This window comes from Poecilia reticulata, chromosome 7 (genome assembly GCF_904066995.2).
Source record: "Poecilia reticulata chromosome 7, P_reticulata-male-v2, whole genome shotgun sequence".
Lineage (NCBI taxonomy): Eukaryota > Metazoa > Chordata > Actinopteri > Cyprinodontiformes > Poeciliidae > Poecilia > Poecilia reticulata.
This window is the reverse complement of record NC_088836.1, coordinates 3,755,436-3,769,945: the sequence shown is the minus strand read 5'-3', so window position 1 is coordinate 3,769,945 and position 14,510 is coordinate 3,755,436. Positions and strand designations below refer to the sequence as shown.

The 14,510-nt window shown below is 42.4% G+C and overlaps 1 protein-coding gene across 1 annotated transcript in view; it reads left to right on the top strand.

Annotated features, from left to right (window-relative positions):
* Positions 1-300: 300 nt before the first annotated feature.
* vstm2la (V-set and transmembrane domain containing 2 like a) overlaps positions 301-14,510 on the top strand; it is a 74,013-nt gene continuing 59,803 nt past the window's right edge. Inside the window, exon 1 of the mRNA XM_008413143.3 lies at positions 301-620. Within this exon, the coding sequence (XP_008411365.1) occupies positions 503-620 (118 nt within the window). The 5' untranslated portion in view covers positions 301-502. The remainder of the gene's footprint in view (positions 621-14,510) is intronic.

Genomic DNA, 14,510 nt, shown 5'->3' with positions numbered 1-14,510 from the left:
TTAACTACCACGCCGGTTTGACGTCAAACACTCTCCGAATTCCGAGGTACCTGGAACGCAACATTAACTAGTTTTTATTAATCAAAACATAATAAAGTAATAAAGTGGAACCCTTTCTGTCTCATAAAAGCACGTTCCCAAAATATAAGATTAAGTTTCAAGCTAAAGAAAGACAGCGGGTTTTAATATCCCTCCTCTCATAATTGATATTCCCCGCTGCAAGCCGCGGCACTTCCCGTAGAGGGAGAGGTCTCCCTCCGCCGCATGTAGAGCCGACAGGACAGAGGCAGTGAGTCAGTTTAGTCGGGCAGCTGGCAGAGAACATCACGCAGACTTTTTTCTTTTCTCTTCATTTCCCCTTTATCTCAGAAGGAACCGCTCACTTGGAATAAAAAACGAACAAACAAATAAACTGACCATAAAAGAAAAAGAAAATTTTCGTCAAGCACTCTACCCAATGTGAAGAGAAAAGAGGCTGAAAAGAAGAGAAAACAGCGAAGAAATGGGAGCGTTCAGGCTGCTGCTGGGGAGTTTACATTACCTGGGACTCTATCTGCAACTTAGTGTCTCCACAAGGCAGGCTGGACACCGAGACCTGGAGAACCGCGTCTCTGGGAACGGTATGTGTTACATCTCTCTCTTCCACTCTCTTCCTGTGAGAGCAGAGGAGAGGCTGGCACAGGTACTGCCATCTGCTCACCGGCGGAGGAGGCAGACAAAGAGCACAGGCTTCAAAGGTTGCTGCTGATTACATGCAACTGATGCAAATGAGTGTTTTCTTGTCTCTGGTACTGAAACTAAAAGGACATTTTTCATATCATGCATACAGGAAATAAGTTTTTATCAGTTTTTTTTACGGAGGGACTGCAGCAACCTGTAAGTCCCAGAGGATTTCAGCCTCCTGAGGTTTGGTCTTGTTGTCCATCCTAGGTTAGGTGCAGTTGCCATGGACATGACTTTGTTTTCTCCTTCCTGTCCTATCAGCAGCTGATGGACTGATATCATAATATTCTGTATTACTGCTTCCACAGAAATCTGTATCCTGTTCCGATTCGCCTCCTTCTCCCCAGCCAGGAGCTTTTCCTAAATGGCCTCTGGTGTTTGTTCTTGGACACAGCGGAGAGGCAGGCGGAGTAAATGTAGAAACCTTCTGGTTTCTCTCTGCTTGCTTTGCTTCAGGGTGGCAATAAGGGCAAGTTTCAGACTGACAAAAATGTAAAAATGGAGATAAGTTTTAGTGTGTAAGTAGCAGGAGGGGGAGTGAATTTGTAGAATTGGACAAGGATGATGGGGAAAAAACAATTTTAAAATGAATTATGGAGCAGAGTGTGATACACAGGAGCTTTAAGTTGGTTTATATGATTAACTATAAAAATTATATTGTATATAATGAAAAACGTACCAACCAGACGTTATTTTTTCATGTCATCAAAAGAACTTAAAACAACAAAAACAGCAGAGGAAGACATCTGCTGGAACAGCAGGAACTTGATTTTATTTATTTTTTAGGAATGATTGAAAGTTGATTAAGAGCTCAATAAACTCAAACATTTCAAAACTCCAGTAGGAATAATAATGTTTCTGCAGAACAATCTTAAGTTTCCTAAAGGTGTTTGACTCAACACACACAGCTGCAGTAAACTGTCATCATGCTGTTGCTCACCTATGCTAACGCTAACCTGTTCATTTTGATGAGATAATTAGATAATTCCAGTTTTGTAAATTGTTTCATTTCTGTGTGCAGATAAAGCTAACAGAAAAAATAAACGTATTGCTTTGCTTTTGACGTCATGACTGGTGTTTCAGCTGCTTTCTGCAGTCCTAGAACTGCAAATATGTTTCACTACAAGATGCATCTAGTAAAAATACTAAACTAACGAAGGCCGACCTAATAGGCCACATGCATTGTCTATTATTGAATTTTAAAGTCTATCTTTATTATTATTTGTTGCTTGTTCCACGATAAAATACTGTAATTACTTTATTGCCCAGCACTACCAGAGCCACCCACCATTTGTTGTATTAATTCAATAGTGTTTTCTAGTGCTTTATAAATACAGTGGTATCGTTACCTCCCTAAGGCTGTTGGGCCGGCAGCATCAGAACCAGGGATGACGAAGGCTGGTTCTGTTCTTTATTGATGCAAAGAAAGATTCTTCATAAAATCAATAAAGTTATGGCCAACCCTGACCATCCTCTACATGAGACTGTTTTGGAAAACTCAGAAGTCAGAGGCTTCTTTAGATTCACTGTAATACAGACTGCTACAGGAGATCTTTCCTGCCAACAGCCATCATCACCTACAATGACTCTGAAGAATCTGACTTAAGGACTTAGAACAACATTTAATTCCCCTTTGGGATCAATGAAGTATTTTTTTAATTTGAACTGAATTGAATATATTATTAATACGTTCAGACTATTTTCCAACATCGTTTCCCTTAATAAAACCAGCTGGGCTCATAAAGTGAACAAGTTAGCCAGTATGTTTCCCAGTTTGCTCAGCTGGAGAGGAAATGATCCAGTCGGCTTAAACTGGGAGCCGAAGTGTTCGTGCAGTTGTCCTCTTGGACGTCCTGCCTTCGTTCTGATGTTTTCTGTCAGCTTATAACAGCAGACATTAAAAGAACATCATCTTTATCTCCATAAATCTGATGGTTCTTACTTGTGGTCACTGTGTACAAATCAGTGTCAGTCTCACAGAACAAAGTGTGGCTGAATCCCTGCTGATCCCAGGATTCTTTACACCTTTCCTTCTTCCCAGTGATGAATTGTTTCTTGATTTCTCTTTCTTTCACTTTTAAAAAATTAAGTATTCATAATGCCACTTCCACGTGGATCCATATGAATAATATCTCGCAGCATGTCGTTGCTTCTGTGACATAAAGGATTTGTGTCTGTGGTGTTTCTTTTTTTTCTTCAAGCTGAATGATGTGTTTGTCTGTGTGAGGAGATATTTTAGAGCCGTGTGGGGGATTTTTATGGAAATGAGCTGGTGCGTTTACTCTTGTTTTTGTATTGTCCTCGGGGCAGAAAGCAAGAAAAGAGGAGGGCAACAAGAGATTTTAAACTCAAGTGCTTTACCGGATTCATGTAGTGTAATTCCCAATCCTTAATTGAAACAGTAAATGGCCTTGTGCTGCATTAATTAACAAAGAATGGAGCATATTAGTGTTGTGTCGAGTTAAGGCAAATCGGATTTTCTGATGGATTCTGCTTAAATAACTCACAGAGCTGAGATGATAAGACAGATGCTCAAGAAATAATGTAACACCTTTATTATTTGCAGAATAATTTCTTTCTACTTTTTTCTTTCTGTTATGAGAAGAATCCAACCTGTGGGTTATCTCACTCTGTCTCACATCGCCCTCATGAATTAAAGGGGAAGCTCTCGTCTGCTTTTCTAAAGCTGTGTTACAATTCTGGCTCGTCTTGCTTGTTTCCAAGTCCCTGAGGGTCATAATTAATCTTCCTCTTTCTTCACTGTCACTCCATCAGCTGGAGCAGAAATCAGGAAAGGACAAACAAAAAGAAAATAAGATAAAAAGTATCAATTAGAAATTATTGGTGTGAGTTTCCAATCTACATCTGCTCTGGCGCTGTTTTACTCATTGATACTTTTCAATTAACTCCTAATTAGGAGCAAGTGAGGAGATTATTCCAGCCAATCAATTGCTTTAAGTATTCAGTGAAGGGTAAATGAGCCATTTTACCAGCAGGAGGTCCAAAGTTTTGTAAGAAAAAAAACTAAAAACTACAACCACGTCCACTGTTATTGACATTCCTGGTAAAGGACAGAAAATAACACAGAAAAATGTTGAAAAAAATTCAACCTTAAATTTACTTAGTTATTCTATTAAAAAAAACATTAAGAAATCATTGTTTTAAACAGAACCACCTGTGCCAAAAATAAGGGGCAAAACTGGAGCATATACCTGCACACGTTTCCTGTGTGGGTGTTAGCAACTCCACAGGTGTGAAAGCGAACATGGCAGCATGTTTGGGTTTGTTCTGCGTTGTGCAGGCAGGTAACAAAAACAATGGCGGATTGCGTTGTGCTGCGTTGTGCTGCTTAACATGTTCAGTTTAACACGTCTGTTACAGAACATAACAGACATTAGCATTTGGTTCAATGGAGACAAGTTCCTATTTTCTAAATCAGGCGGAAGCTTAAAGACAAAATTGTATGCACATTTCAACAACATACTGAAATTACAGCGCCATCCAGTGGCCTGGCATGACACCTACAGCTGGTTCAGGGTGTCTTCTGAACGTGGAGCTTTTCTTCAACTGACATCTAAAAACACCATCAGTTTCCAGACAGTAGTCTCATGAAAAAGTAGCCTTGACCTGCAGAGATCTCCATTCAGAATATTATAGCCAATCAAATCCCAACATGCAGAATGAGCGAGATGGTGAGGGTGATAAACACGTCTGCAAAGGCCACTGCTGGATACGCAGCAAATGTAGTTGTAATTTTAAGGAACTTTTATGAGCCTCCATATTTATCTAACACTTTGGGGAGTGAGGGTGTTTTTTGAAACACAAACATTAAAAAAGTTATTATTTAAATGCATGTCAGTAGATTGCAGTGATAAGTTATCTATCTTTGCTTTGGAATGGCTTCCAATATGAAAACATAATAGTTAAAGAGAATAAATAGGTTATGATTTATTTCTGCATGGAGTTAGCATGTTCTCCATGTGCATGTGTGGGTCTTTGTCTTTCCTTCCACAATCCAAAATCCTGACTGTTGGTTAATTGCTCTCTCTTCCAATGACTGATATCCAGGACAAACACCATGATTAGCTGGTGTTGGGTCCACTCACATAATGTTCATAGCAGTTTTCTTAAACACTTTTGTACACCTCTTACTGTAGGAGTATTGAAGGTTCTGTGAATTTATATCACAGATTACTCAAACGTATGTGGGGAAAAAAGAGAGTACTGGCAAATAAACTGAAGCCTGAGTTTCATATCTTCGCCCTCTTTTGACCCCCATCACCAGAAAAACCAGCAGCGCCCCGGCTCCCAGATTGGATTGGATTTGAACCATATTTTCTAATTTACTCATTCAGCAAATCCTTACTGGCTGCTTCAGCCGCTCTAAAGGCTTCAAGCATGGCTGCTCCTTCACACTGTGGCACAATTTGAGAGGGATTGAGTAGATGGATGTCTGAGTTTAAATCTGGCACAGATACAGCTACAGTCTGCTGTGGTTAAGCTCATTCTAACCCCCATCTCTATCCACTTAAAAACTGGTGTGCAATCTGGAGAAGGCAGGGGGCGACAATTAAACAACCACGAGGCAGTGGCATATTCCTTCTATTAGACTATTATATATTTAACAATGGCCAACGCAGCATTGCTGTCAGCCTGGCAGATGAAGCAGCTTGTGGAGTTTACTCGTGTCTTCTGCTGAATTAAACACCAAATGTGGCCGTCTGCTGCTCTTCTCCTCCCACTCGCTTACAGTTCATCGTGTGTGATGGTAGGCGGTGTGCTGACATGACAGTGGGCTTCTGTACATTATCACATCAATGGTTCCACCAGGAACAACAGTCATGGAAAACTCAAAAAGGAACACCGTAAGAAACGTATTTGATGATGAACAATGATCCAAACAGCATAAGGAAATTTTTTACAATCATATCAATTAGATTTATTTATGAAGCAGCATAAAAACAGCAGCATTGTATGTATAAAGCAAAGGATTACAGTCGCAGAAATGAACAGAAACAAAGTTAGAAACAAACACAAATATTGAAAGAGGGCTGCATACCAATGAAATGACTCCGTTTAGAAAGAGAGTCAAAACGAGATTTAACCCTTAACAGTTATTACTGAAGGCTGCCTGATTTGCAGAGGCAAACTATTCCAGTACCGGAGCTGCAACTAAAACTCTTTCTCCTCTTGAGTTACAGCAAACCTTAGCTACTGTAAAAAGTCCCACTGGTTTGCTGACCTCAGTGAAAAATAAACTTCGGCCGCATCGCACCATCTCCCTTCATGCTCATCTGGATGACATCCAACATGGAAGAGCACGGCCATGTTCTTTGATTCAGCTAAACAAAACAAACAGCAAAACAATTACATTAAAATGAACACATTACAGTTCCAGAATTACAGCAGCGACAGCCCTCTTTTCACATGAACACTATTTTTATCAACACTTCCACCACTGATAGATTGCGAAGTACCGTATTTTCCGCACTATAAGGCGCATAGAATAGACGCTTCAGTTTGGGTTGCCGATTTGTTCCATACTCTATTTTTACACATCCACATTTGTAAAGAAGCGGTCCCCGAGTACTTTATATAGTAGCTGCCCCAGTCATTGTTTCACTTACGGTGTTGCGATATTGTGCCCAACTGCTTTCTGGGTAACAGGAGTTTGTACATGAAGAGCCTTTGTGATACAGAATTGAAATAGTTTGTTAGCATATCAGTATGTTGATTTATGATAAGATTTCTAAGAAAGCACCAGTACTGCTGAATAGGAAATATGACTGTGTGGGTTTTTATGTAGTAAATCTAAAAGAGCAAATGCCTGAAGCTATGAGTCTGATGTGTTCATTGTTAATCCACGTTAGCATTTAGCCGCTTAAGCTAGAATCAAACTCAGTATTTCTCTGCCTTGTAATGCTACAGTTCAGGGTGAAAAGGTGATTCAGTTCAATTAAAAAACACGTTATTTTATCCCAAAAGGAAATGAACTCATAATATCACAGTATCTGAAGATGTGGATCCATTTAGGAGGAGTTCCACCGAGAACTCCTCCTAAGGAGATTGCGCTTTTTCTGTTGCTGCTCCTATTTTATGGAACATTTTACCTTTCCAGATTAGATCTGCCAACAGCGTGGATCATTTTAAATCGCTTCTTAAAACTAATTTTTACTCTTTGGGACTTAATTGATGTATTATTTTATTTATTATTATTGAATGTCTAAAGTAACATCTGTTGATTTAATCGGTGGTGGACCGGGCCTTTTTGGCCTGTGGGACTCCAGAAGCAGCTGATGGGTACTGGTGGGCGAAACGGCATGCGGCTTGGGTTGTTGCTGAGGCAAAAACTCGGGCGTGGGAGGAGTTTGGAGAGGCCATGGAGAAAGACTTCCGTACGGCTTTGAGGCGATTCTGGTCCACCATCCGGCGTCTCAGGAGGGGGAAGCAGTGCAGCACCAACACTGTTTATAGTGGGGATGGTGCGCTGCTGACCTCAACTCGGGACGTTGTGGGCCGGTGGGCCGAATACATTGAAGACCTCCTCAATCCCACCAACATGCCTTCTGTTGAGGAAGCTGAGCATGGGGACTCTGGGTTGGGCTCTCCAGTCTCTGGGGACGAGGTCGCTGAGGTGGTCAAAAAGCTCCTCGGTGGCAGGGCCCCGGGGGTCAATGAGATCCACCCGGAGTTCCTTAAGGCTCTGGATGTTGTAGGGTTGTGTTGGCTCCCACGAATCTGCAATATCGCATGGACATCGGGGGCAGTTCCCCTGGATTGGCAGACCAGGTGGTGGTCCCCCTGTTTAAAAAGGGGGACCGGAGGGTGTGCTCCAATTACAGGGGGGTCACACTCTTAAGCCTCCCTGGTAAGGTCTATTCAGGGGTCCTGGAGAGGAGGGTCCGTCGGAGAGTCGAACCTCGGATTCAGGAAGAGCAGTGTGGTTTTCGTCCTGGTCGTGGAACACTGGACCAGCTCTACACCCTCAGCAGGGTCCTGGAGGGTTCTGGGAGTTCGCCCAACCAGTCTACATGTGTTTTGTGGACTTGGAGAAGGCGTTCGACCGTGTCCCTTGGGGGGCTCTGTGGGGGCTTCTCCGGGAGTATGGGGTATCGGCTGATATCGAGACCTTTGATACCCATATCAAAGGTCTCGGCCCTTTGATATGGGCTGTCAGGTCCCTGTATGACCGGTGTCAAGAGTCTGGTCCGCATTGCCGGCAGTAAGTCGGGCTCGTTTCCGGTGAGAGTTGGACTTCGCCAAGGCTGCCCTTTGTCACCGATTCTGTTCATTACTTTTATGGACAGAATTTCTAGGCACAGATATGTTGAGGGGATCTGTTTTGGTGGCCTTAGGATGATATCTCTGCTTTTTGCGGATGATGTGGTCCTGTTGGCTTCATCAGATCGTGATCTGCAGCTCTAATGGAGCGGTTCGTGACCGAGTGTGAAGCGGCTGGGATGAGGCTCAGTGCCTCCAAATCCGAGGCCATGGTCTTGAGCCGGAAAAGGGTAGAGTGCCTTCTCCGGGTCAGGGGGGTCGTCCTGCCTCAAGTGGAGGAGTTTAAGTATCTGGGGATCTTGTTCACGAATGAGGGAAGAAGGGAGCGGGAGATCGACAGGCGGATTGGGGCAGCGTCTGCCGTGAAGCGGGCGCTGTCCCGGTCCGTCGTGGTGAAGAGAGAGCTGAGTCAAAAAGTGAAGCTCTCGATTTACCGGTCGATCTACGTTCCCACCCTCATCTATGGTCATGAGCTTTGTGTCATGACCGAAAGAACGAGATCACGGATACAAGCGGCCGAAATGGGTTTCCTCTGCAGGGTGGCTGGGCTCTCCCTTAGAGACAGGGTGAGAAGCTCGGTCATCTGGGAGGGACTCAGAGTAGAGCCGCTGCTCCTCCATGTCGAGAGGAGCCAGTTGAGGCTCGGGCATCTGGTCAGGATGCCTTCTGGATGCCTCCCTGGTGAGGTGTTCCGGGCACGTCCCACCGGGAGGAGGCCTCGTGGAACACCCAGGACACGCTGGAGGGATTACGTCTCTCGGTTGGCCTGGGAACGCCTTGGGATTCCCCCGGAGGAGCTTGAAGAAGTGGCTGGGGAGAGGGAAGTCTGGGCCTCCCTTCTGAAGCTGCTGCCCCCGCGACCCTGATCCCGGATAAGCGGAAGAAAATGGATGGATGGATGGATGGATGGATTTACTCGTAACCAAGGAAGGAATATTACTTGTAGTTTTGATTAACTGAGTTTTCAAACATGAAAGATCTTAACATATTTTAGCAACTCCATTTTGCCTTTAAAAAGTGCTTTTACTGCATTAAACATTCATTAGTGATGTATTAGGGCAATAACCGTTACTTCATTTATTCAAACTCAACTGAGACAAAATGTGTGTTTTGCTTGATTATTGGCCAGCTGCTTATTTTCCACTGGCAAAGAAGTAGCTGCAAAAAAACGTTTCCACTAATGTTATTGTTCACTTTTTAATCTCATTCATCATAAAAATATAAACCATGTTTTGGTTACTTGTGGGAAAACTCATTATTTGCCTAAAGAAGAATATAACGGTTTATGGTTTTATCCCTGAGGTCTTAAGGTGTGTTTGTGATACAAATCTTGTTGCATCCACAATTAGAAGCCGATAGCAATTCCACAGCCTCACATTACAAAGTCAATAAAACCACATTTTCCAAATGGTGTTTCCAATTTGAGCTCCAGCCTAAATGTCTTTCAGTGATTTACTCCATCTGTCCCACTCTGACTGTCTCTTGGCGTTCGTAAATAGGGGAAGAAGGTGACTGTCAGAGCAGACAGGAAGGATGCGTTGGGAGACAGGGACAGGATGACAGGTTTAGAGCTTGTTGGCGCTCAGCAGTAGGTAGAGCTGATGTATTTAGGTCCTGACCTCAGTATATACTCCTCAGTGAGAAGACAAGTGCTGGAGGGCAGCCTGTGATAAACGGCGCGAAGAAAGGAAATTATTAAAGTAGCTGTTTCTTTCCTTCTCCACATACAGCCTGGTTGTCTCTGGACTAAAGAGTCAAGCTTTTCTACGTCTGCTCCTTTTTGTCTGCATATGCTTTCTTTGATAAGAGTGCACTTAAACATGGAGGACTCTGCATCCCAGATTTGAGAGAAATCAAGCAACATTTTTGTTACTATTCTTACATTCTAAGTATTGCAATATGCTGTTTTCATTCATGCATATTTTAACAGGATTGTTTCTAATAGGGATGCACTGATCCACTTTTTTCACTTCTAATAACGATACCGATATCTGAACTTAAATATCAGCCGACACAGAAAATCAGCTGAACTCACTTATGATGTTAGCTTAGTCAAAAAAACAACACAAGTTTAATTTGTTCAGTCAGTGCAATTAGGAGCAGAACAACCAATGTATAATAAAAAGCAAAGAAGCTGAAACTAACAAAATAATAGGTTGACTATGTGTGGTTCAAAAAACAGAATGAGGAATTTTAAATATAATGTGAAATAAATAATAAAGAGCACAAAGCCTCCTCCTTGGGCTGCCACCTTATCGTGGTGGAGGGGTTTGAGTGTCCCAATGATCCTAGGAGCTATGCTGTCTGGGGCTTTATGTTCCTGGTAGGGTCACCCAAGGCAGACAGGTCCTAGGTGAGGAACCAGACAAAGTGCAGCCCGAAGACCCCTTATGATGGAGACGAACTTTGGATCTGGCGTTCCCTCGCCCAGATGCAGGTCACCGGGGCCCCACTCTGGAGCCAGTCCTGGAGGTGGGGCACGATGGCGAGCACCTGGTGGCCGAGCTTTTACCCACGGAGCCCGGCTGGGCTCAGCCCGAAGAGGAGACGTGGGTCCCCCTTCCAATGGGTCCCCCTTCCAATGGGTCCCCCTTCCCGATCTGAACTCGAGTGGTGTTCTGTTGTTGGACTTCTGTGCTCGTCACTGATTGTCCATCACGAACATCATGTTCAAGCATAAGGGTGTCCATATGTGCACTTGGCACCAAGTTGATTAGATTTTACATTATGTGAATCTGCATGCTTTTTTTCTGTCATTTTGCTACTGGTACCTGAATTTTTGTACTAAAGGATATGTCTGCATGATAAAAATTATGCAGAAATTGGTTATTACCAGTATAACTGACTCGTAGAGAATGCTTGGATCTACTCATCATTAATCTACTCATCAGAAGTCTTTCACTGTTAATTTAAGGCTTGGAAGCATAAAAATGTGTAATCAGTTAACCTGAAGGCGCCTGAACATCTGAAGTCCTATAAACTGGTTTCTATAAATGGTTGCTTCTCTAACTTCACTAATAAGATTGGAAAGAAAAATACTTTTCTTGAAAGAGAAATACAAACATCCTACAAATGTGATTCTACAATCTAAGACATCCAGTGTGTTTTATTCCTCTGGGATTCACATAAATGGAGAAAATGATCCTGACTCACTAAACACTGCACTGTGTCATTTTAATGTTGCACCAACAGTGCATGCCAAGACTACAGATTCACTTTCTGCTCTCTAAAGCTCAGCACTCATCATCTATAATTTGTTTTTGTTATTATTATTTTTATTAAAATGTGGAAATGCAGCAGCAGCAGTCTTTCACCACTCTGACACTAATAGTGTGTAGCATTATATCGATCTGGCTGATTTGCTTCTAAATCACTTGGATTTTGTTGGAAATATGAATAATTTAGACTCTTGCAAAACTGTCTTGGTACAACATACACTTTCAAGTATTTATTTAAGTTGTTTGTGCCAGCCAGGAGTGTCCAGTCTTTAAGAGCTGCATGTTTTAGTGTGTATAGGTTCAGCTGAAGCCTGATGGTGAAACGTCTCTTTGATACTGATAGCTTTGTGACAGACTAGTCAAAATAGTGCATCATTGTGAAGTAGAGAGGAATCTGAGATAAGGTTTTCAGTTTTTTTTACAAATAAAAATCTGAAAAACTTCTTTCTAGTCTATTTGCAAAATACTATATGGAGTTTGTGGAGAATTATCCTTTCTCCTTTAGGTTCTTGATGTATGAGGTTGAAGAAGAGTCAGTGAGTTGAATTCATGAATTCCATTTATTAACAATACAGCTGGTCCGTTTGTTCATTCTATCCTCATGGGCTAACAGAGCAACATGCCATCAAACAACAGTTTGTAATTCCCTTTTAGTCTCTATGTAAGCTACGCTCTAAAGAGGGGATCCCATAGTGTGTAATTTTCTGTAGCGTTAGCTTTGCCCGCATGTTCTATGTGAGTGCATGTATACACGAGCATGCAAATAGCTAAAAGAGATAGAAGAAAACACATTATTTATTCTCAATAAGTAAAGAAACGATTGTACCTGCAGGTACACAGAAGTTAGTCAGCAGTACGGTACTGAAATTACCCAATTTGGTTTTGGACTTTTGAGTAAACTTTACGGATTAAAGTAGCTTTCTTGAAACGAAAACTACACTGAAATGAAAGTTACATCTTACATCATTATTGAATGTGTTACATTCAAAACAAAAAAACAAGGATCATATCATCACCTTCCTAAAATTTTACCCATTCTCTAACATTTGGCCGTGACACATGTAATGTGCCAGTTCGACACCAAGAAGCTCACTGCCGTTTTCCTAGCCTACCCAAACAACATTAACATTAACAAGGCTGTTAATGTTAATTCAGATTTTGTGGGCGTGGCCACCACAGACTGCACTCCGTTCACTTTCTGCACTGCCATCACTAAAACAACAGGCAGATTACAAGCCTAAAACAGCTCAGGCATTCATCGGCATCGTTCAGAATTTCTGCTTTAGCTTGCTGATTGGCTGGGTTAAAAATTTACCAGAGGAATCCAAGTGAGATTAGAACTGAGCAGAACTGCATAGGAAGGCAATTGCCAGGCTAAATATAAAGACATATAAAGAATGCATTTCCTTCACCTCCGATTGTCCTATCCAGTCCTGTTTTTGCAGCCTGTTGGGACATTATATGAGAAGACAATTCACTCTGACTATAAAAGAAACATCGCCGACCATTTATCAGTCTGCACCTGTACATGGCAGCAGGTTGTGTGTTGTACTCATTGCTTGACAATGTGGACTCGGACCTTTTGTATCCTCCATCATTCTTATCTCTTCCTCCATCTCTCGCCTGTCACCTAATAAAACTGAACCCGTCAGAAAGCCTTCTTCAGAACCGGCACAAACAAGCTGCAGGGTCAGCTGGCAGTCAAGGACTCTTCCTCTGTCTTTCTACACAAGTGCCGTCTGTTGCTTTCGTCCTTCGCTTTTTTTGTTGTTTCAAAGCACTCCAGTGCCGCACCGGGGTTGGTGTACGTGGATGTGTGTTTCTGTGGAGGAGTTGGACACACTTTAAAAGGAAAAAATGATTGTGGGTAGCTTTCAGCATATTGGTGCAAAGCTGCACTTTCTCTTAAGTGTCCTTCAAGAGCTGAAACCCATCTCTGGGATTCATCATCAGACTTGGGAATGAGTGTGTGTGTGTGTGTGTATGTGTGTGTGTAAGAGAGAGAGAGAGAGAGAGAAGTGATGCAGGCAGCTTTGAGGAAGAGGATCCAAACTCTGTATTCTGTTAGTAAAGTCTGTCCTTGCATGGGTGTGTTTTCTATCTTTAGAAGATAGAAAACAGGATACAGTGTTCCCTCTCTTAACACTCAGCCTGATGATGTTGGGGGAAGTGTTTGGCTGTGAACACTTGAAAGTTGCTTATCTTCTATTAGACACTTACTGCCAATGTTGCCATCAAAGTGGAAGGGCACTCTCGCAAGCAGTCACAGACTCAGAAAGAAAGAGAGACACCACACGCTTCTCCAGGGGACACTCTTGGCAAGAATCATCTGTTGGCACCCTCACTGAGGGTGGAAAGAGGAGGAGGACGTGGAAGGAGACGGGTAAAGAGGGAAATGTGATGCATTCATGGTCCACGATCAGTCACTTCCAGCCTCAAGAGCTCTTCAGCTTCCAGCAGGCTGCTGTATTATTTTGTGAAGTTTCATTGTTCCCTTGAAAGTAGGCATGGGTAGTGTTGGATCTGGAGTGAAAAATAAGATACAGTTTAATGTGGTACATCCTGGACCGGTCGCCATGTTGTAACCAAGAGACCAACCACCATGCACTCACCAACTCACTCTTAACAGGGATTAGTTAACCAATTAAGACCAATTAACCAATTAACCCATCATGCATGTTTTGGAGACAGAGAGGAAATATCTAGAGAAACACCAGGCTTGTTTAGGAAGAACATTTAAACTCCATGCAGAAAGACGTCAGGTTACAATTCAAACCCAAAAAGTTCCTGGGTACCAGTCAATTTTTCACTCCCATAATGGTTGTATTTTTAATGATTTTTAATCCAATAATATAATGAGATTGAGAGCGAAGTCTGAAGCATTGTGCTAAAATTCAATCAACGTCAGCTAAAACACAACACAGGAAGTTGTTTTTAAAGCCAGAGGTAGAGACTAACCCTGCAGTTCCCAGTAACCAGCATCCTGCATGTTTTAGTTCCCTCCCTGGTTTAGCTCACCTGGATCAAATGACACTCATTAGAGGCCTAAGAAGAACAATGACATGCTGAAAAGGTTGTTTTATCACCAGGGAGGGAACTAAAACATGCAGGATACCAGCCCTCCAGGACCCACTTTGGACACCTCTGCTGTAGCCTGTAGCCTAGCAACTGAACTGGATAAATTCTGATTGGATGAAAATTGGATAGCTGAAAATTCTCTCTATGCAGCATTTCAATTTAGTGGCTTTATTTCTTTTGAAAATAATCAAATAAAAATGTAAGACATAA